The 22,819-nt window shown below is 41.9% G+C and overlaps 2 protein-coding genes across 2 annotated transcripts in view; one reads left to right on the top strand and one right to left on the bottom strand.

Annotated features, from left to right (window-relative positions):
- Positions 1-22,819, bottom strand: part of LOC117529122 (3'-5' RNA helicase YTHDC2) — a 143,088-nt gene that overhangs the window by 47,554 nt on the left and 72,715 nt on the right. Inside the window, exons 12-15 of the mRNA XM_034191822.1 lie at positions 21,194-21,320; positions 19,171-19,236; positions 15,478-15,656; positions 8,576-8,672 (exon numbers count right to left, since the gene is read on the bottom strand). Of these exons, the coding sequence (XP_034047713.1) occupies positions 8,576-8,672; positions 15,478-15,656; positions 19,171-19,236; positions 21,194-21,320 (469 nt within the window). The remainder of the gene's footprint in view (positions 1-8,575; positions 8,673-15,477; positions 15,657-19,170; positions 19,237-21,193; positions 21,321-22,819) is intronic.
- On the top strand, positions 7,093-7,440 carry LOC117530021 (histone H2A-beta, sperm-like). The gene has a single exon (XM_034192958.1). It carries the CDS (start codon positions 7,093-7,095, stop codon positions 7,438-7,440), a length of 348 nt encoding a protein of 115 aa, XP_034048849.1.

The raw sequence follows: 22,819 nt of genomic DNA, 5'->3' as shown, positions 1-22,819 counted from the left end.
CTACGCTGTCAAAGCACAGAGGGGGAAAAAAAGAGGAATCCGCCAGAGAGTTGACTGATGACATGAGTTTTCTATTGACAGGAGCCCCACTTTACACTCCATTCACAGCCTTATAGGGAGAAAGGATCAGTTATGATAAATCTGACTTCAGATAATGAATCTACGTATCTAAAGTGACCTAAGCACAAGGTAACACGTCATAAATAACGGCGGAGCAGTCAGCCAGAAAACTGACAGTGATTACAAGCGCAGTGCATGCATTTTCCACTGACAGCACGAGACCGCTGCATTGCTTCAACCTTCCAAGATGGGCAGCTCAGTGCTCCAGGTCATATGACCAAAGTACCTGTCTATTATGGGATGTCTATGACCGACACTCCCCATCCAATCTGATGGGGCTTGAGAGGTGCTGCAAAGAAGAATGGACCAAACTGCCCAAAAGATAGGTGCACCAAGCTTGCGGCATCATATTCAAGAAGACTTGAGGCTGTAACTGCTGCCAAAGGTGCATCAACAAAGTATTGAGCAAAGGGTGTGAATACTTGTGTACATGCGATTTCTTAGCTTTTTATTTTTAATACATTTGCAAAAATTTCTAAAACACTTTTATCATGTCATCATTATGGGGTATTGTGAGTAGAATTTTGAGTGAAAAATTAGTTTACAGATACTTTATTTCATTGCAATATTTACAATGAAAGGTAAGGTGCAAGCCTTTCAGTGTAAATATATTTGAAATACACTTGAAAGGTCTGGAGAAGAAATGAAAAATGAACATAATTTGGGACCTGTAAAATCTAAATAAAAACAGAATACAGTGGTTTGCAAATCCTCTTCAACTAATATTCAACTGAATACACCACAGACAATATATTTAATGTTTAAACTGATAGACATGTTTGTTTTTGTGCAAATATTTGCTCATTTTGAAATGGGTGCCTGCAACATGTTTCAAAAAAGCTGGGACAGTGGTATGTTTACCACTGTGTTACATCACCTTTCTTTCTAACAACACTCAATAAGCATTTGGGAACTGAGGACAATAATTGTTGAAGTTTTGTAGGTGGAATTCTTTCCCATTTTTGCCTGATGTACAACTTTAGTTGTTCAACAGTCCGGGGTCTCCGTTGTCGTATTTTGCGCTTCATAATGCGCCACACATTTTCAATGGGCAACAGGTCTGGACTGCAGGCAGGCCAGTCTAGTACCCGCACTCTTTTACGACAAAGCCACGCTGTTGTAACACGTGCAGAATGTGGCTTGGCATTGTCTTGCTGAAATAAGCAGGGACGTCCCTGAAAAAAACGTTGCTTGGATGGCAGCATGGGTTGCTCCAAAACCTGGACGTACCTTTCAGCATTGATGGTGCCATCACAGGTGTGTAAGTTGCCCATGCCATGGGCACTAACACATACCCATACCATCATAGATGCTGCCATTTGAACTTTGCTCTGGTAACAATCTGGACGGTCTTTTTCCTCTTTTGTCCGGAGGACACAACGTCCATGATTTCTAAAAATGATTTGAAATGTGGACTCATCAGACCACAGCACACTTTTCTACTTTGCCTCTGTCCATTTCAAATGAGCTCGGGCCCAGAGAAGGCGGCAATGTTTCTGGAAGTGCCCAAAGTTCTCCAGATTCTCTGAATCTTCTGATTATATTATGGACTGTTGATGATGGATACTGCTGGCCCACCACCAGAGGTCGCCCTGCCTGAAGTGCTGGCTTCAGGCACGAGAGGGCGCCGAAGCAACCAGGAGTGGCAGCTGTCACTCATCAACAACACCAGCTGTCACTCATCATCATCAACCACATCTCCATAAGAGCCGGGCAGCATCTTCACCTCACTGTCGAGAAATCGTCTACCGATCAGGTAAACTGCTCAGCCTGTGTAAACTCTACAGTAGTAACGTCTTTACTTCTGTGTGTAATCCCTGCTTTTGCAGACGAACCTTTTTCGTACGCTAAGGAGTAGTCGTGTGTTGGGGGAGCTGGCGTACTCCGCTCCTCGGTTGTGGACTGCTAAGTGTACCATCAGGATCTGCAGTTAGTTCGGGAGTATAGTGGTTAAGAGGTGGAGGTGTTTTCCACCACTGTTCTGAACTGTTTGTTCTTCCTGCCAGCAGTACCCGATCTGACAGCCGGAGGTAGTGGCCACCTGGGGACCCAGTGCTTGGTGGCTCCGGGGTACTTCAGATTTGGTGGAAGTGGAAGGCGTGTGGGATCCGGTTCTTTTCTGGACGGGCGTCTTCTATCCTCGAGCCTGCCCACACGACACAGTGACTAATTGACTGTTAATCTTAATTGTGTTGTCTGTTGCTCTGTTGTGCACAATCACAACATTAAATTGTTATATTTTGGCTTATTCCATTGTCCGTTCATTTGTGCCCCCTGTTGTGGGTCCGTGTCCCTACACTTTCACAACAGTTTGAACATTAAATATCTTGTCTTTGTGGTGTATTCAAATGAATATAGGTTGAAGAGGATTTGCAAATCATTGTCTTCTGCTTTTATTTACATTTCACACAATGTACCACCTTCATTGGAATTGTGGTTATATGTACAAAACAGTGGATATTTCAGTGGAAGTGGATACTGCACATAAACAAATATTGCACTCATTCCAAGTGTGGCATGTGACCTGGCTATTTGTTTCCAGTGGCATTCAAAGCTCTAACAGCAGTTGCATAGAAACTGTTTTTCAATCTACAACCCCTGGCAAAAATTATGGAATCACCGGCCTCGGAGGATGTTCATTCAGTTGTTTTTAATTTTGTAGAAAAAAAGCAGATCACAGACATGACACAAAACTAAAGTCATTTCAAATGGCAACTTTCTGGCTTTAAGAAACACTATAAGAAATCAAGAAAAAAAAATTGTGGCAGTCAGTAACGGTTACTTTTTTAGACCAAGCAGAGGGGAAAAAAATATGGACTCACTCAATTCTGAGGAATAAATTATGGAATCACCCTGTAAATTTTCATCCTCAAAACTAACACCTGCATCAAATCAGATCTGCTCATTAGTCTGCATCTAAAAAGGAGTGATCACACCCTGGAGAGCTGTTGCACCAAGTGGACTGACATGAATCATGGCTCCAACACGAGAGATGTCAATTGAAACAAAGGAGAGGATGATCAAACTCTTAAAAGAGGGTAAATCATCACGCAATGTTGCAAAAGATGTTGGTTGTTCACAGTCAGCTGTGTCTAAACTCTGGACCACATACAAACAACATGGGAAGGTTGTTAAAGGCAAACATACTGGTAGACCAAGGAAGACATCAAAGCGTCAAGACAGAAAACTTAAAGCAATATGTCTCAAAAATCGAAAATGCACAACAAAACAAATGAGGAACGAATGGGAGGAAACTGGAGTCAACGTCTGTGACCGAACTGTAAGAAACCGCCTAAAGGAAATGGGATTTACATACAGAAAAGCTAAACGAAAGCCATCATTAACACCTAAACAGAAAAAAACAAGGTTACAATGGGCTAAGGAAAAGCAATCGTGGACTGTGGATGACTGGATGAAAGTCATATTTAGTGATGAATCTCAAATCTGCATTGGGCAAGGTGATGATGCTGGAACTTTTGTTTGGTGCCGTTCCAATGAGATTTATAAAGATGACTGCCTGAAGAGAACATGTAAATTTCCACAGTCATTGATGATATGGGGCTGCATGTCAGGTAAAGGCACTGGGGAGATGGCTGTCATTACATCATCAATAAATGCACAAGTTTACGTTGATATTTTGGACACTTTTCTTATCCCATCAATTGAAAGGATGTTTGGGGATGATGAAATAATTTCTCAAGATGACAATGCATCTTGCCACAGAGCAAAAACTGTGAAAACATTCCTTGCAAAAAGACACATAGGGTCAATGTCATGGCCTGCAAATAGTCCGGATCTTAATCCAATTGAAAATCTTTGGTGAAGTTGAACAAAATGGTCCATGACAAGGCTCCAACCTGCAAAGCTGATCTGGCAACAGCAATCAGAGAAAGTTGGAGCCAGATTGATGAAGAGTACCGTTTGTCACTCATTAAGTCCATGCCTCAGAGACTGCAAGCTGTTATAAAAGCCAGAGGTGGTGCAACAAAATACTAGTGATGTGCTGGAGCGTTCTGTTTTTCATGATTCCATAATTTTTTCCTCAGAATTGAGTGATTCCATATTTTTTTCCCTCTGCTTGGTCTAAAAAAGTAACCGTTACTGACTGCCACAATTTTTTTTCTTGATTTCTTATAGTGTTTCTTAAAGCCAGAAAGTTGCCATTTGAAATGACTTTAGTTTTGTGTCATGTCTGTGATCTGCTTTTTTTCTACAAAATTAAACAACTGAATGAACATCCTCCAAGGCCGGCGATTCCATAATTTTTGCCAGGGGTTGTATTTGTTCTTGCTTTAATAGTCCTGTACTGTCTGCCTGACAGCAATAGCTCAAACAGAGAGTGGCCAGTGTGAGATGAGTCCTTTAGGATGGTGTTGGCTCTCCTGTGACAGTAAGAGGCATGAAGGTCCTCCAGTGTGGGTAGAGGGCACCCAGTGATCTTCTCTGCCATTTTGGTAACTTTCTGGAGCTCTTTCCCGTTTGCCATCGTGCAGCTGGCAAACCATGTGCAGAGGCAGTATGTGAGGTTGCTCTCCATGTTAGAGCAGTAAAAAGACACAAGTAATCTCTGGTTTATGTTATTTTTTTTCTGAGGATTCTCAGAAAGTGGAGTCTTTGCTGTGCCTTCTTTACCACGTGTGTGGTGTTCCTGTCCCAGGTCAGTTTCTCCTCTATGTGGAATCCCAGGAAACTGAGTCCTTGACCCTTTCCACACAAGTCCCCCCAGTGATGATGGGCTGAATGTCTGTTTTGTACCTCATGTAGTCTATGATGATCGTTGGTTTTAGATGTGTTCAGGAGCAGGTTATTTTCTCTACACCACACAGTCAGCGGTTCCCAGTATGCGGACTCATCTCCTCCAGTGATACAGCCTCCCACTGTGGTGTCACCTGCATACTTCATGAAAGTGTTGCTGGTGTGGGTAGGGGAACAGTCAGAGGTGTAGAGGGTAAAGAGCAGCGGGTTCAGCAAACAGCCTTGAGGGGAACTGGTGCTGAGTGTGAGAGCTGTGGATACGTGAGGGCCAATCCTGACTGCCTGAGTGATCTGACAAAGTCCTGAATCCAAAGACCTGTGGAATGAGGTAGGCAGTTTCCTCAAATGGCCATGGGGGAGGATGGCGGTGAATGCTGAACTATAATCCACAAAGAGAAGACGGGTGTAGTTACCCTGTTGCTCCAGGTGGGTCAGCGTAGTATGGAGGGCAGCGGTCAAACCACCCTCTGTTGGCCTTGTAAGCAAATTGGTTTGGGTCTGAAGTGGGGTTATGAATGACATGATGTGACTTCTAACCAGTTTTTCAAAACACTTCATCACCACCGGTGTGAGGCTGGTAGTTATTGTGGATAGTTATTGAGGCTGGTTTTGGGGGATCTCTTGGGTAGGTGACTATGGTGGAGGTCTTCAGGCATGATGGGACAGCAGACTGTGTCAGTGACCAGTTGAAGATTTGGGTGAAAATCCCAGCAAGGTGACCTGCACAGTCTTTCAGTACCCGTCCGGAAACTACCTCAGGGCCGGCTGCTTTGCATGGGTTGACAGCCCTCAGTGTGTGCCTCACCTCGTGCTCCCCCACTGTGAAGTTACTCCCGTCCGCTCATGGCAACGTAGCTGCTCCTGTTCTTTGCTCACAGTCTCGACATGAGCAAAGAACAGATTTAACTTTTCTGCCAATGCGGGGTCACCTCTGCTGGGTCACAGCAGCTCTGATGCCGGGTTTGTAGCTGGTGAGGTGCTGGACCAACATCCATGCCTGTCTGCTGTTGTTGCTGGCCAGGAGATCATCAATCCTCCTCCTGAAATCCTCCTTCACCTTTCTGATGTCTCTCTTCAGGTTGGCGTGGGCTGTGCTGTAGAGAGCCCTATTACCACCTTTGAAGGTGGACTTTCTCTCCTTCAGCAGCTGCTTCACCTCCCTGGTCATCCAGGGTTTCTGATTGGGGAAGACCTGGATGTGTTTCTCCACTGTGATCGTATCTCCACATTTCTTAATGTAACTCAGTACAGTATCTGCAAACACATCCAGGTCCTCATCCTCAAAGATGTCCCAGTCAGTACTGTTGAAGTAGTTCTGCAGCTGCTGAGAAGCACCGTCTGGCCATGTATTGACCATCTTAATGGTGGTGGGGGCGTATTTTCGGAGAGGGGTATATGCAGGGATGAGTGCAGAGAGACGTGGTCTGACTTGCCTCTGTCCAGTGTATTTGTTCGTCTTGTGGCACGTTTGACATGTTGAAGTCTGGGGAGCACTGATTTTAATTTCACAAGATTAAAATTGGCCGCGATAATGTGCATGGCGTCCGGATGTCGGTTCAGCTGTAGGCTGATGTTGCTGTGTAAAAGTCAGATAGCCAACCCAGCATTAGCATCCGGTGCAATGTAAACAGCAGTTAGCAAGACGCCAGTTAACTCCAGAGGAAGGTAAAACGCTCGGCATTTAACAGTCAAATATTCCAGGTCTGGGGAAGAGTGGCTGGCGACCATTGCTGTATTGTTACACCAGTTGCTGTGGATGAACATACATAACTCTCTTCCTTTATTCTTACCGGAGTCACTGGTCCTGTCAAGGCGCCGCCATAGACATCCCATAATAGACAGGTAATTTGTTCATGTGACCTGGAGCACTGACCCATCCATCTTGGAAGGTTGAAGCACTGCAGCGGTCTCGCGCTGTCAGTGGAAAATGCATGCTCTGCGCTTGTAATCACAGTCAATTCTCTGGTCAACTTCTCTGCCGTTATTTACATTTAAGACGTGAAAACCTGTGCTTCGGGCAATTCAAATACATAGATTCGATTTCTGAAGTCAGATTTATCATAACTGTCGATCCTTTCTCCTTATAAGGCTGTGAAAGGAGCATAAAGTGGGGCTGCTGTCAATAGAAAACTCGTGTCATGAGTCATCTCTCTCTGGCTGATTGCTCTGTTTTTTTTTTTCCTCTGTGCTTCGACAGCAAAGGATTAGAGCGAAATCATGAGCGGAAGAGGCAAAACAGGTGGTAAAGCCAAAGCCAAAGCGAAGACTCGCTCCTCCCATGCTGGATTGCAGTTTCCACTCAGCCGTGTCCACCATATGCAGGGGGGCAGCTGTGTGGGGCATGTGGGTGCCGGAGCCCCCGTTTACCTGGCGGCTGTGCTCAAATATCTGGCCGCTGAGATCCTTGAGCTGGCCAGCAGCGCTTCTCAGGACAGTGGGAAGACTCGAATCATTCCCCGTCACCTGCAGCTGGCTGTCCGCAATGACGAGGAGCTCATGAGCGGCGTTGACACGAGTTTTCTATTGACAGTAGCCCCACTTTACGCTCCTTTCACAGCCTTATAAGGAGAAAGGATCGACAGTTATGATAAATCTGACTTCAGAAATCAAATCTACATATTGACCTAAGCCAAGTTTTTTTGTCTTAAATGTAAATAATGGCAGAGAAGCCGGCCAGAGAATGGACAGTGATTACAAGCGCAGATCATGCATTTTCCACTGACAACTTCAGCGCTTCAACTTTCCAAGATGGCGGGGCCGTGATCTGCTCAGGGCAGGCATTTTGTATAGCTCGACCCTATCTAGTAAATCTGTGGGCACCGCACTGAATAGCATGCTAACTCGATAGCTGAGTCATGGATGGATGAATGTAGCCAAGTTTCCACAAAGAGCAGGACACAGCAGTCTCTCGTGAAGTTACCCAAAGCCGCATGGAGCCTCAGTTCATCCATTTTATTAGAGGATCTTACGTTGGTGAGGAAGAGGCTGGGAAGCGGTGGTTTGTGTGGCCGCTTCCACAGCCTGGCTAGCCCGCTGGCCCTGCATTCCAGCTTCTGCTTGCAGTTCCTGCGCCACCTCCACTTCCATATCATTGGGATGGTGATCCACGGAGAGAGCCAGGGTCCCTTGCTATGTGTACCAGGATGTTGTATGAACAAGAAGACTCCACTGTAATACTCCTCTTGCACGAAACTCCCATTTTTAAAAGATAGTGTAGACTGTAGGTGGTGTTAGCACAACAGAGTTGAAAGATGATTAGGATGCACATATCAAAACAAAGCACTAAAAGTGTCTACATGCATCACCATTTTTCAATCCACCTTCCTCCATTTTGGAATAAGACTGTAACATAACAAAATGTGGAAAAACTCTGTGAATGCTTTCCGGATGCAGTGCAAGTTGTGTTATAACTGTTTTTACAATCATTAGCGAGTAAGGCAGCAGACGAAGGAAGCACTCTTGAGTTGTGGTTGAGGAGGACAAACTAGGCAGAGCAGCCGCAAAATGAAAGCAACACCAATATATGCAGCAGCTCTGCTTACTCCAGTTTGTTCTCCAATTTAAAATGTTATAATTTTTGGTCTCTTGAGGGTAACAGCGTTGTGGAAATCTATTAAGTTGTAAATGGCAGGTCTGGTGAGATCACAGACTAAAAACAAGTTGCTGTTATTCAAATGTAATAAAAGACATCTGTTTTTACCTTTCAGAGAGAGTGGAGAACCTCTGATCATCACAGAGGATGTGGTCTCTGAGGGTCACTATTTCTTCATATCCAGGGAGAAAAATCAGAATGGCACCTAACAACAAGGAGAAAGAACCTCACATTCAAATAACGACCAGATATCTGTGATCAAATTCACAAAATCCTACCTCCCACACTATCGTACTAGTTACAAGGGTCACACACACATTTTCAAAAACCATATGAATTTGAATCACCCATGATTGCATCAGCTAAGCTTGAACCTTCGTGCGCATGCGTGAGTTTTTTCACGCCTGTCAGTTGCATCATTTGCCTGTGAGCAGGCTTTGTGTGAGCAGTGGTCCACCCCTCTCATCGGATTTTTATTGCGAATAAAATGTCTGAACGATTTGGAGTTTTGCTGCATCAATTTTTTTCCAGAAACTGTGAGAGACCTCCCGATGGACACCATTCGGAAAATTCAGATAGCTTTCAGGGACGAGTTTATGGGGATTACACAGATTAAGGAGTGCTCCAGCCGGTTTAAAGACCGCCCACAGCGTCTGAGAGCGCGGTGCTTTTGATCGCCGATCGACAGGCTGAAACAACCAGATAATTTCCAACGTGAAGGCTTTGTTGATCCGGGACGTCATCTGACTTACACAAAAATGGCAGGAGACGTGGACATCAGTACTTTTTCGGCACATTTCGCTGTTACAGGAGTTTTTTTTCATGGGAAGAGAAGCGGAGGGATGCGCCACAGAGCCGTTCATGGGGCGGCACAAAACCACCTTCGTGTTGGTCTCACAGGACAGATTTGAGATGGCTTTCAGACGGCTTTTGGTGGTTTTTCAGTCGTGTGACTATCTGAGGAATTCTGGATGAGCCTGGACATGCTAGAACATGTCCTGTGAGGCTTCATCACGGCGTTGCCTTGCGCCATGCGGCACCGCCGCAACGCGCGGAATTCCTCCGCAAGTCTGTCTCAATGTGCCAAAAAAGTGCTGATGTCCACGTCCTCCGCAATTCCTGTGGTAGTCAGACGACGTCCCGGATCAACATAGTGTCCAGTTTGTAAATGACCGTCACATTCCACTGTTACAGGAGTTTTTGTCATGGAAAGAGAAGCGGAGGAATTCTGCGCGTCGCGGCGGTGCCACATGGCGCAAAGCAACACCGTGATGAAGCCTCACAGGACATGTTCTGGCATGTCCGGGCTCATCCGCAATTTCTCGGATAGTCACACGGCTGAAAAGCCACAGAAAGCCGTCTGAGCCGTCTGAAAGCCGTCCTGTGAGACCAACACAGAGGTGGTTTTGTGCCGCGCCATGAACGGCTCCGTGGCGTATCCCTCCGCTTCTCTTTCCATGAACAAAAACTCCTGTAACAGTGGAATGTGCGGAAAAAGTACAGATGTCCACGTCTCCTGCCATTTTTGTGTAAGTCAGACGACGTCCCGGATCACCAAAGCCTTCACATTGGAAATGATCTGGTTGATTCAGCCTGTCGATCGGCACTCGGAGCGCGGCGCGCTCTCAGCAGCTGTGGGCGGTCTTTAAACTGGCTGGAGCACTCCTTAATCTGTGTAATCCCCATAAAATCGTCGCTGAAAGCCATATGAATTTTCCGAATGGTGTCCACCTGGAGGTCTCTCACGGTTTCTGGAAAAAATTGATGCAGCAAAGCGCCAAATCATTCAGACATTTATTCGCAATAAAAATCTGATCCATATTCAAATCCATATGGTTTTTGAAAAAAAATAAAAAGGTCGGATACTTTTCTAACAGACCTCGTGTATATATATATATATATATATATATATATATATATATACATACATACATACACACACACACACACACACACTCAACAAAAATATAAACGCAACACTTTTGGTTTTGCTCCCATTTTGTATGAGATGAACTCAAAGATCTAAAACTTTTTCCACATACACAATATCACCTTTTCCCTCAAATATTGTTCACAAACCAGCCTAAACCTGTGATAGTGAGCACTTCTCCTTTGCTGAGATAATACAACCAACCTCACAGGTGTGCCATATCAAGATGCTGATTAGACACTATGATTAGTGCACAGGTGTGCCTTAGACAGTCCACAATAAAAGGCCACTCTGAAAGGTGCAGTTTTGTTTATTGGGGGGGGCGGGGATACCAGTCAGTATCTGGTGTGACCACCATTTGCCTCATGCAGTGCAACACATCTCCGTCGCATAGAGTTGATCAGGTTGTCAATTGTGGCCTGTGGAATGTTGGTCCACTCCTCTTCAATGGCTGTGCTGGATATTGGCAGGAACTGGTACACGCTGTCGTATACGCCGGTCCAGAGCATCCCAAACATGCTCAATGGATGACATGTCCGGTGAGTATGCCGGCCATGCAAGAACTGGGACGTTTTCAGCTTCCAAGAATTGTGTACAGATCCTTGCAACATGGGGCCGTGCATTATCCTGCTGCAACATGAGGTGATGTTCTGGCATGAAGGGATGTATGGCACAACAATGGGCCTCAGGATCTCGTCACAGTATCTCTGTGCATTCAAAATGCCATCAATAAAATGCACCTGTGTTCTTCGTCCATAACAGACGCCTGCCCATACCATAACCCCACCGCCACCATGGGCCACTCAATCCACAACATTGACATCAGAAAACCGCTCACTCACACGACGCCACACACGCTGTCTGCCATCTGCCTTGGACAGTGTGAACCGGGATTCATCCATGAAGAGAACACCTCTCCAATGTGCCAAACGCCAGCAAATGTGAGCATTTGCCCACTCAAGTCGGTTACAATGACGAACTGGAGTCAAGTCGAGACCCCGATGAGGACGACGAGCATGCAGATGAGCTTCCCTGAGATGGTTTCTGACAGTTTGTGCAGAAATTCTTTGGTTATGCAAACCGATTGTTTCAGCAGCTGTTCGAGTGGCTGCTCTCAGACGATCTTGGCGGTGAACGTGCTGGATGTGGAGGTCCTGGGCTGGTGTGGTTACATGTGGTCTGCGGTTGTGAGGCTGGTTGGATGTTCTGCCAAATTCTCTGAAACGCCTTTGGAGACGGCTTATGGTAGAGAAATGAACATTCAATACACGAGCAACAGCTCTGGTTGACATTCCTGCTGTCAGCATGCCAATTGCACGCACCCTCAAATCTTGCGACATCTGTGGCATTGTGCTGTGTGATAAAACTGCACCTTTCAGAGTGGCCTTTTATTGTGGACAGTCTAAGGCACACCTGTGCACTAATCATGGTGTCTAATCAGCATCTTGATATGGCACACCTGTGAGGTGGGATGGATTATCTCAGCAAAGGAGAAGTGCTCACTATCACAGATTTAGACTGGTTTGTGAACAATATTTGAGGGAAATGGTGATATTGTGTATGTGGAAAAAGTTTTACATCTTTGAGTTCATCTCATACAAAATGGGAGCAAAACCAAAAGTGTTGCGTTTATATTTTTGTTGAGTGTATATATATATATATATATATATATATATATATATATATTAGGGATGTGGAGATTAATCAATACGAATTGGTATGTAGATACAAGTGTGCGCGATGCGAGTGTATCAATTCAGTGTGCATTGATTCAACTGTCGTCTGAAATCATGATGCATCAGTCGCTGCATGCTTGCATCAATTTATTTATTTTTTCCCCGAGGCACCACCACTGAAGGAAGTCCGACAGCACATTTCTACCGCAACAAATCTATGTCAAAATGGAGATTCGCGAGAACAGCATTAAGCAGTTGGAAGATGTTTTTGATGCACCTAAAACATTTAAATCAGGCGTTTGGAGACATTTTGGCTCTTTTTTTTTTTCTTAAAGATGGGAAACTTGACAAGACAGGGGTCATTTGGTAAAAATCCCGTGGCCGCCACTGCGCCACTGGGCAAGACTGGTAAGAAAATATCTCAAATTACATTTGCCAAGGCGGTACTCTCTCAGTGAGTGACTCACTTTAAGTCACTCATTGAGAGAGACGTTGTTTTACTGTACTGTTTCAGTTCTGACAGTGCGATCAACCAAGCATTCATGATATGCACACTCTTAAGGCTATGAAATTGGGTTATTAGTAAAAAAAAAAAAAAGTAGAAAAGGGGGTGTTCACAATAATAGTAGTGTGGCATTCAGTCAGCGAGTTCGTCAATTTTGTGGAACAAACAGGTGTGAATCAGGTGTCCACTATTTAAGGATGAAGCCAGCACCTGTTGAACATGCTTTTCTCTTTGAAAGCCTGAGGAAAATGGGACGTTCAAGACATTGTTCAGAAGAACAGCGTAGTTTGATTAAAAAGTTGATTGGAGAGGGGAAAACTTATACTCAGGTGCAAAAAATTATAGGCTGTTCATCTACAATGATCTCCAATGCTTTAAAATGGACAAAAAAAAAAAAAAAAACCAGACGCGTGGAAGAAAATGGAAAACAACCATCAAAATGGATAGAAGAATAAACAGAATGGCAAAGGCTCACCCACTGATCAGCTCCAGGATGATCAAAGACAGTCTGGAGTTACCTGTAAGTGCTGTGACAGTTAGAAGATGCCTGTGTGAAGCTAATTTATTTGCAAGAATCCCCCGCAAAGTCCCTATGTTAAATAAAAGACATGTGCAGAAGAGGTTACAATTTGCCAAAGAACACATCAACTGGCCTAGAAATGGAAGAATATTTTGTGGACTGATAAGACTAAAATTGTTCTTTTTGGGTCCAAGGGCCACAGTTTGTGAGACGACCCCCAAACTCTGAATTCAAGCCACAGTTCACAGTGAAGACAGTGAAGCATGGTGGTGCAAGCATCATGATATGGGCATGTTTCTCCTACTATGGTGTTGGGCCTATATATCGCATACCAGGTATCATGGATCAGTTTGGATATGTCAAAATACTTGAAGAGGTCATGTTGCCTTATGCTGAAGAGAACATGCCCTTGAAATGGGTGTTTCAACAAGACAATGATCCCAAGCACACTAGTAAACAAGCAAAATCTTGGTTCCAAACCAACAAAATTAATGTCTCGCAGATGTGAAGAAATCATGAAAAACTGTAGTTATACAACTAAATACTAGTTTAGTGATTCACAGGATTGCTAAAAAAAAGCAGTTTGAACATAATAGTTTTGAGTTTGTAGCATCAACAGCAGATGCTACTATTATTGTGAACACCCCCTTTTCTATTTTTTTTTTTTTACTAATAGCCCAATTTCACAGCCTTCAGAGTGTGCATATCATGAATGCTTTTGCTGCTTTTGTTGGATTTGTGAGAATCTACTGAATCTACTGGTACCTTGTTTCCCATGTAACAAGAAATATATTCAAAACCTGGATTAATCTTTTTAGTCACATAGCACTACTATTATTCTGAACACTGCTGTGTATATACAACCCCTGGCAAAAATTATGGAATCACCGGCCTCGGAGGATGTTCATTCAGTTGTTTAATTTTGTAGAAAAAAAAGCAGATCACAGACATGACACAAAACTAAAGTCATTTCAAATGGCAACTTTCTGGCTTTAAGAAACACTAAGAAATCAGGAAAAAAAATTGTGGCAGTCAGTAACGGTTACTTTTTTAGACCAAGCAGAGGGAAAAAAATATGGAATCACTCAATTCTGAGGAAAAAATTATGGAATCATGAAAAACAAAAGAATGCTCCAACACATCACTAGTATTTTGTTGCACCACCTCAGGCTTTTATAACAGCTTGCAGTCTCTGAGGCATGGACTTAATGAGTGACAAACAGTACTCTTCATCAATCTGGCTCCAACTTTCTCTGATTGCTGTTGCCAGATCAGCTTTGCAGGCTGGAGCCTTGTCATGGACCATTTTGTTCAACTTCACCAAAGATTTTCAATTGGATTAAGATCCGGACTATTTGCAGGCCATGACATTGACCCTATGTGTTAATGATGGCTTTCGTTTAGCTTTTCTATATGTAAATCCCATTTCCTTTAGGCGGTTTCTTACAGTGGTGTGGTTACACGTGGTCTACGGTTGTGACGCCTGTTGGATGTACTGCCAAATTCTCTGAAAAGCCTTCAGAGAAATGAGCATTCAATTCACGGGCAACCGCTCTGGTGGACATTCCTGCAGTCAGGATGCCAACTGCACGGTCCCTCAAAAGTTACGGCATCTGTGACATTGTGCTGTGTGATAAAACTGAACATTTCACTGTGGCCAGCTTAAGGCACACCTGTGCAATAATCATGCTGTCTAATCACCATCTTGATATGCTACACCTGTGAGGTGGCATGGATTATCTCGGCAAAGAAGTGCTCACTGGGGCAGATTTAGGTTTCTAAACAATATTTGAGAGAAATAGGTCTTTTGTGTATATAGAAAATGTTTTAGATCTTTGAGTTCAGCTCATGAAAAATGGGAGCAAAGACAAAAGTGCTGTGGATAACTTAAACACTGGACCTGGAGATGCAGGTTGGAGTAAATAAGAAGTAAACCCTGCTCCAGGTTTGCCACACTGTTTCATACTTGCATTTCTCAGTGAATTAACTCTGTTCCAACAGATTTTCAACACTTAATATCAACTCCAGAGCTTTAATTCCCATCAAGGAAAAAAACACACTTGACTGTGAAATTGTTAAATTGAAATTCCAACTGAAATGCTTAAATTACTTTTGTTCCCATAAAATACACAATAAGCGCTGTAATTCCTGCACCATTCTGGATGTTGTAAACCTCAAAATAAAGCAGAACAGTTTCCATAACAACAAATACTCATTTGTTTTCAACTCTAATATGCTAGAACAGAAAACCTGAAACCTGTTCAAACTGATATGGACGTAAGGGTACATCAATTATTACCTCAATCAATGAATATTTAGTAAAATTGTTATTGCAAAACATTTATTTAGGGTGTCAATTCGACAGTCCCTGAGCCTCACCGTCACTGGAAGTTGTGCAAATATTGTAAAGTAAATTCAGGATGAGGTCTAGATCCACCCTGTCATCATCGAAGCTGCGATGGTATGAGTCCAGTAGCTCCTGCTCCTCAGCACTCAGCTCTATAGTTCCACAACTCTCTAATGCCGACTCGTCCAGTTTGTGCTGTTCTCCTAATGCCCTGTTCAAAAAGAGGAACATTTCATTCAGGTTTAAGGTGATTTTTTTCCCCCCAGTTCATTTAATGAGCACTGATGTTTATATTCCGATGACACGTAACAGGTTCATACAGACTTGTTGCATTATTTTTCCATCTTCATTGAAGCCAGATAGTTTCCACTGTTCAAAAGACACCAGAGACCATGATATTGTGAGAGAGACAGAGAGACAGACAGACAGACAGACAGACAGACAGACAGTCCTCCCCTTCTTTGCCACAAAACTATCGTATTAATATTGCACTACTGCAAGTGATATGTGCACAGGGCTGTGAAATGAAAATTGTAAAATCCGAGGAAAATTCGCAGGGGGTCTGGGGGGGTGCAGCTCCCCAGGAGCCGGGGTCTAGGGCCTTGTGGGGCCCCAGAAACCAAATAAAATTTTCATCTACTGATACATTTTCAACATCTCCTGGAAGAAAAAAATCTCAAAATCAGTTCATATTTAAATGATCCTAGATTCAACCTTTCATTTGAACCATCAATGATCATGTTGAAATAACAGAATATGACGTGGAAGTAGGACCTGGAATGATTTTGCTTTTAATTGTAAACCAAATTATGCATTAACTCAGAACAATTAAAATTACATGAAGTTCATGAAGACTGAAAAGACTGTTAAACCATGTCAAAAACACAGCTAAAGATTGTAGAATATTTTAAAAATCAGGGTAAAATATCAATAACATACCTTATAGTAAAAAGCCATATTCTTGTGTAAATTCCTGTAAATCCACTCAAAGCCACATAAAAAAGTCTACATTAATAAAAACTAATTTACACTGTTGTGTAAATTCATGTAGCCTAAATTCATTCAGAGCCACGGCCTTTTTTTTTATGAAAGTCTAGATTAATGAAAGAAAAAAAAAAAGGCACATAATCTTTTCTGAAATCCTGTTTGAACAGCACAATGTTTATTTTCCAGAGAGAAAAAAATTCTTACCAGTTCGCTTTTCCCGTTTATCTTTCAGGTGTGTTCATGAAGCCAGCAACAATTCCACGGATTCTTGTCCTTATCAGACTTTTTCAAGCCGTCTTTCTCGCCATCTTCGCTCTGTCTGATGTCGCTCCGTGACACAGACATGCTGCAAAATTCTTCTTTTAAAAACTTGAACGTTCTAAAAGTGTGCGATGTCCACATGGTACGTTTAGCTAAGCTTCGCACAGGAGCCACACGGTGTCACCGCAGCAACCAACTAGCCCCGCTTTACGACAGCTTTCATAACAGCCAGACTTTGAGTGGCATTTATTCTCCTTGACTCTCCGTGGATCCGAGGAAACTGATTTGTATCTGTAACACACAGATCAGTGTCCGCGGACTTATAAAACTTGCATGATGTCGTAAAAATAAGAACGCTTTGCGATAAGCATTTTAAAAACTCAGTAAAGATCATGATTAAAGAGTACAACACTAACACCCCCCCACCCCGCCCATGATGAAATCTGCGGAATCCCACGGATCCGCTGAGTTTTCATAGCCCTGTGTGCATGTCTGACTGTTGCTCTATAATTAGATAATGCTGGACTTTATTTGGTTTTTGATGGTCGAAGCGCAAATGTTTTCTAGTGATGAATGATATGAATACAACAGTTCTGCGTACAAACACACTATGCACAAGTGGTAGTGTTAGAAAACACAGACACTGCACATGAGAAGTGTGACAAGTGTAAATTAGCAATGGCCCAGTTTAAGAGTTTAATAAAGGCCTAATGAAATGTACAAATCAGTGGCATCTAATTTTAGTCCAATTTCAGAGGTTCTCTCCACTTGTTTGCAACTGACTTTGTAGCCTTGACTGGCACAGGGTAAAAGTTTAAAAAAATATAATTAGTATTTCTACTCATTCTATATACCCCTATATCAGCAACCAAACTAATACTGCACAGATCATTTTTATTTTCACATACCTAATATTTTAAGCTATAATCAGGTCCATATGTAATTGAACACTTGAAGCCTTTTTCTCTTTCGTCACCCAATTTAGCCTCTGGACACAGCCACAATCAAGCTAAAATGAAACAATCACCATGTGCTTATACAGGCACGTCTCAAAAAAATTTGAATATCATGAAAATGTTCAATATTTTTGTTAGTCATTTCAGAAATAAATTTTATATATTCTAGACATTAAATATACACTAAAGTTTCAAGAATTTTTATTTGTATCATTTCAGCCTACACCTCCAACAAAACAAATTCACATCTCTACATATTAGAATATTTCATTTCAAGTGTGTGTAACTCACTCCTCATGCAGCATAAATACTACTAGTGTGTTGCCTGTGAGTTTCTGTAATGAAACCTTAAACCTCAACAGTTTTTAGAGGAAGAACTAAATACTTTTATTTCCTGTTAATTATGTGTTTTTTTATGTTAATTTGCTGTCTTAATGTACTTATAAATTGTTTAGGTTCTTGTTATCATATACACACTATTATTATATGGCTATGCACAGTCTGAATTGCTGATTTCTGGTCTGACATTTTCCCATATCAGACAGTTACCATGATAATCGGTCCAGGTCGCGTATCATGGTGCACAGTGGCATAGTGGTTTCATTTCATTGAGGGCTTTCATTTTCAGAAGAAAGAAATAAGCCCCACATACGCCTCAAGGTCCACTGGAACCAGTGCTTATCCCTGGATTCTGCATCATGATGCATAGGAGTCTACAACTCCCCACGGATGGGCCCACAGTCTAAAACAGATTACTTCCTGAACCAAGGCTAGTATGCACTTACAGTTGGATGGACTGGAAGAATGCAGATAAAGTGTCTCGTCAAAGGACAGAGACAGGTAGCACAACAGGGAATCAAACCTGGGTCTATATAGTGACACTCCAACTACTTATTCCAAAGCTATCTGCTTTGTCAGAACCCATAAATAAATTACTTAATTAAATACATTATTTTTCATTGAAATAATTTTTACTGCTGGTTTTCTTTAGACAAATTAAGATAGTCACGTGAATAATTCCAAATCACTGAATATATCTTGGCCTTCATTTACATTATTTGTTAAGAAATACAAACAGCATTGAATACCTACCTGGAATAGAGCCTTCCCAAAAACAGAGATAGTGCAAAAACACCTTTGAACTAGGTACAGGCTTCTGTGGCTGTGATTGGAGGAACTGTGCATAGTGCAACCTTTATCTGCTGCATCACCAGTTACACAGCTTCATAATGGTGTGGAACAAAGAAGAATTTTGTTAAAAGCAAGCTATTAAATGTCAGCTACATTTTGCCTAACACACGTGGGAAACTTGAGCCCAGATTTTATCTGTTAACATGCAACAAAGCCCGTCATTCTACATTCCACTGTCCACTTGTGGCTGGCCTACCTTAAATACTGGCATGGTTATCAAATGTAGAGTCACAGACCTTCAGACATTTCATCAATGAGAGATGAGTTGTGTCTGCATTTGAACATATTAAACTGTTATGCTTTTTGCACGAGGGAAAATGATACACTCACATGGAGGACTTCAGCAGATCCACAGCGTCGGCCTGCTGGAAGTGCATGGCAAACTCTAAAGCAGTCCTGAAACACAAACAGTATAATCATGCTCTCTGCGGCTGAACTAGCAGAATCAAATTACACATGCTTGAAAGGATGTGAGTGGACTATATATGATCTAACTTAAATATTTCAAATAATCAATAACAGGACAAGTTAAGAGAGTGCCAAAAACAGCATTAACGAAGAGATTAAAGGAAAAAAAAAATGTTTGAAAATTATTTTCCAGAGCCAAATCAAACTGTTCACCATCTACGTTTTTACAGAAACCCGTTTGCTATGGCATCCTCAGATTTAAGGTAACACAACGTGGAGACAGCTAAGAAAATAGCAAATTGTTCTCCTGCTGAACATGATTATATTTCATCAGTCTTTCGATTATATGATGCTGTTACAAAACAGCAGCATCATATAATCGAAAGACTTTAACCTACACATTATTTAAATACTTCAGGATAAACACATTTTAAGGAGACAGCTTTCACTTTATTCAATACCAATTAAAATCTCAGGCCTGAAATACGGGTTTCTTTTTTGGTGAAAGTGGACCTTTGGTTTTTGATGTCCAGGGATGCATTCTGGAGGCTTTTTTGATGACTATTTTCTCACCCCAATCTAGTTGTAGTGCTTAATGTGTGTTGTATTTGTATTTTCCTTTGCACATTTTCACCTTTTCTTTGTCTTTAACCATATTGATATCGCAACCTACATGTTAGTTTGATAAGATTACTAAACACAAGAGCTGCAACAGTTTTCATATTTTTGCTTCTCTCATTCTAACTGACCTGATTTTAAAGCTAGAACCCCAAACAGACCCAGTAACACCCAAGCTTAACATTAAAAAAAGATACTGCTCCACATCCCACTTTAGTTACGTAGAAATGTTAAATTAACTAAGTTTGTTTTTGGCTGATCAATTAAACTTAGTCCAGAAGTATAGCAAAACTTAGGTCCAAAATTATTATTATTACTACAAGTAGTAGTATGAAAAGTATGAAAAATGTCTTCAAAAGTGGGCCTTTAATCAAGAGGTGTTGTGAAGGGCGCATTACCCCCAACACCACCCTCTTTCTATCTGGATTTGCACCTGGTTTCTGGTTTATAGTCTCTGAGCAGGAGCAATCACAAATTTGCGTATTTATGCAGAAAGCGTGACCTGAATAAGAGTTAATAAGATTTTATAAGCGCATTTTACATTATGTCATCCTCAGAAAGAGATTTTAGGCATATTTTGGGAAGGAAAAAAAAACATTACCGTTTCTTGTTATGCGTTGCGAGTCTGCAGCCGTGTTTTTAGTTTAACCACAGCAAGGACACTCCCAGAGAAACACAGAGCACACTTTGAATGAAAAGTTTTAAAATGTTTGTGAAACTCTGCACTCTGGTCGCTGTGTCAGTCATCACCATGCTTTGGCACACTCAACACACAGCCCCCTCCCCCAACCTCCAGAGTGCAAACAGGACACAGAGGAACAAAGAGGAACTCACTGCCAGGAGGAAACAAACAAAACAAAAATAGAGGCATTACTCTAAAAATCCATTTTTGAATGTTTTGAAGGCGGTAAATTTTCTATTTTGCATCCAGCCTCAATTTTTCATCAGGGCGACATCAGCACAAAATCCGCCTGTTGACAGCACATTTGGTGGAAATCTGTCGTAGCAACAGAGACCTTTAATTCCTGATAATGCAGGAACCTTTTTTTTTTTGTTTGTTTTAATGAATTAATTGTTAGATGGATCCAAGTTATAGACTAAAAAGCTGATAAACATCTCTACAACATGCACTAATAATTACACACAGAATAATCCATGGGTCTGAGCCTTTATAATAATTATGATACAAATTCCCTTAGGCGGGTCTTTGGAATACATGACAATTTTTTGATTTTGCCAGTAATTTCAAATCAAACTATTAAACTGTTTCTTCATGGAACATAATGGCCTACTATATGCTTGGTAGTATGACATGTCAGATGCCTACCATCCACTTGAGGATACGGTGTTGACGTCGGCCCCCATAACAAGAAGTTGCTTCATCTCTTCGACAAAACCTCGACCTGCTGCCACCATCAGCGATGTGACCCCTGTCTCACTGTGCATGTAGTCCACTACGCAAAGAATACAAAAAAACATCAGCATACTTCAGATGTTAGTGTTCAATCTGGTGTGAAAATCAAACAGCTCTAAAACAGAGCATAGAAGTCGAGAGATGGAATGCCAACTTCTGATCTCGGGGGCTGAGGTTGTGCCGCGCATGCGCGAGAGTTTGGGTTCTTCATTTCCGGTCTTTTGCTCTGCAGTCAGTGCTTCATTCACAAGTATTATAAACTCTAATATTCTGCTGGGAATCGTTGATATCAAACATCACAAAATAAGGTTAAAAGTTTTGATCAATTATTCTGAATATTTTACCGAGCCTTACATTTTGTAGCTGCGCCGATTATCGCTCAAAAAGTCACGCTACTCTCAAAATAAAAATTCTTCATCGGTGCCGCACTGTTATTGCTGTGAAGGTTTGCCTCACATGGACCACAATGGAAATGAGTGTTTGTTTTATTGAGTCATCTGTGTATCATTGATATATTCACCTTTCTGTGTTCATACTGATTTTACAAAATTAACTCAATTCTGTAAATACTGATGATTTCTGTTTTACTCTAAATACTATTTTATCTGAGGGAACAAGACTGTCCAGATTACCAGACTGAGAACTGCTCGACTCAGAATCCAAGAGTAGGCTGGTGGTCTCCTGTTATCTGCGTCATCCTGTCAGTCACTGTCTGGTAGAATGCCACCTGTGAGGCCTGGCGGTTGATCCCAGATATCCTGGACATCTTCATGACGGAAGAACTAACAATGTGCACAGTTCCAACACTACAAAACTTTCATGTCCATTTAAATCATGTAATATACAAACCCACTGGGTTTGCTGGTGATTTTTCCAGTTTTGGCAGCTTGACAGAAACTAAAGACAGGTGTCAGGTCCTTCATGATGCCTCTCATATTTTCTTTGATTTGTGTGGACTGAAATAAATGATGCATATTTCATCGTGTTGACTGTGTGATACCTCAGTGATAAGGAAATAATTTATGACTGAAAACAAAATATGAATTGTTCTTAACAATGAGTCTTGTTGTTCAGGAAAAGAAAATGGTTCTTCTGGAACAATACCAGGATCTCCAAGATTGATGGAGGCCAATATATCTTAGAAATCCTGGGAAAAAATAGAAATTGCTGCAGCGAGGCCGGCAACCTTCTACATGTTGCTATTGGACTGACTAAAATCCCACCACCCAAAATACACACACACATATAGTGGGGAAAATAAGTATTTGATCACCCTGCGGTTTTGCAAGTTCGCCCACTTAGAAATCATGGAGGGGTCTGAAATTTTCATCTTAGGTGCATGTCCACTGCGAGAGACATAATCTAAAAACCAAAAAAAAACAAACAAACAAAAAAATCCGGAAATCACAATGTATGATTTTTTTTAAATAATTTATTTGTATGTTACTGCTGCAAATAAGTATCTGAACACCTACCAAACAGCAAGAATTCTGGCTCTCACAGACCTGTTAATTTTTCTTTAAGAAGCCCTCTTATTCT

Source organism: Thalassophryne amazonica, chromosome 17 (genome assembly GCF_902500255.1).
Source record: "Thalassophryne amazonica chromosome 17, fThaAma1.1, whole genome shotgun sequence".
Taxonomy (NCBI): Eukaryota; Metazoa; Chordata; class Actinopteri; order Batrachoidiformes; family Batrachoididae; genus Thalassophryne; species Thalassophryne amazonica.
The sequence above is the reverse complement of the archived record's forward strand: the minus strand, read 5'-3'. Positions and strand labels throughout refer to the sequence as shown.

What these genes read in the sequence shown, in the direction of transcription:
- LOC117530021 (XM_034192958.1), top strand. Translation starts at nt 7,093, where the DNA reads ATGAGCGGAAGAGGCAAAACAGGTGGTAAAGCCAAAGCCAAAGCGAAG.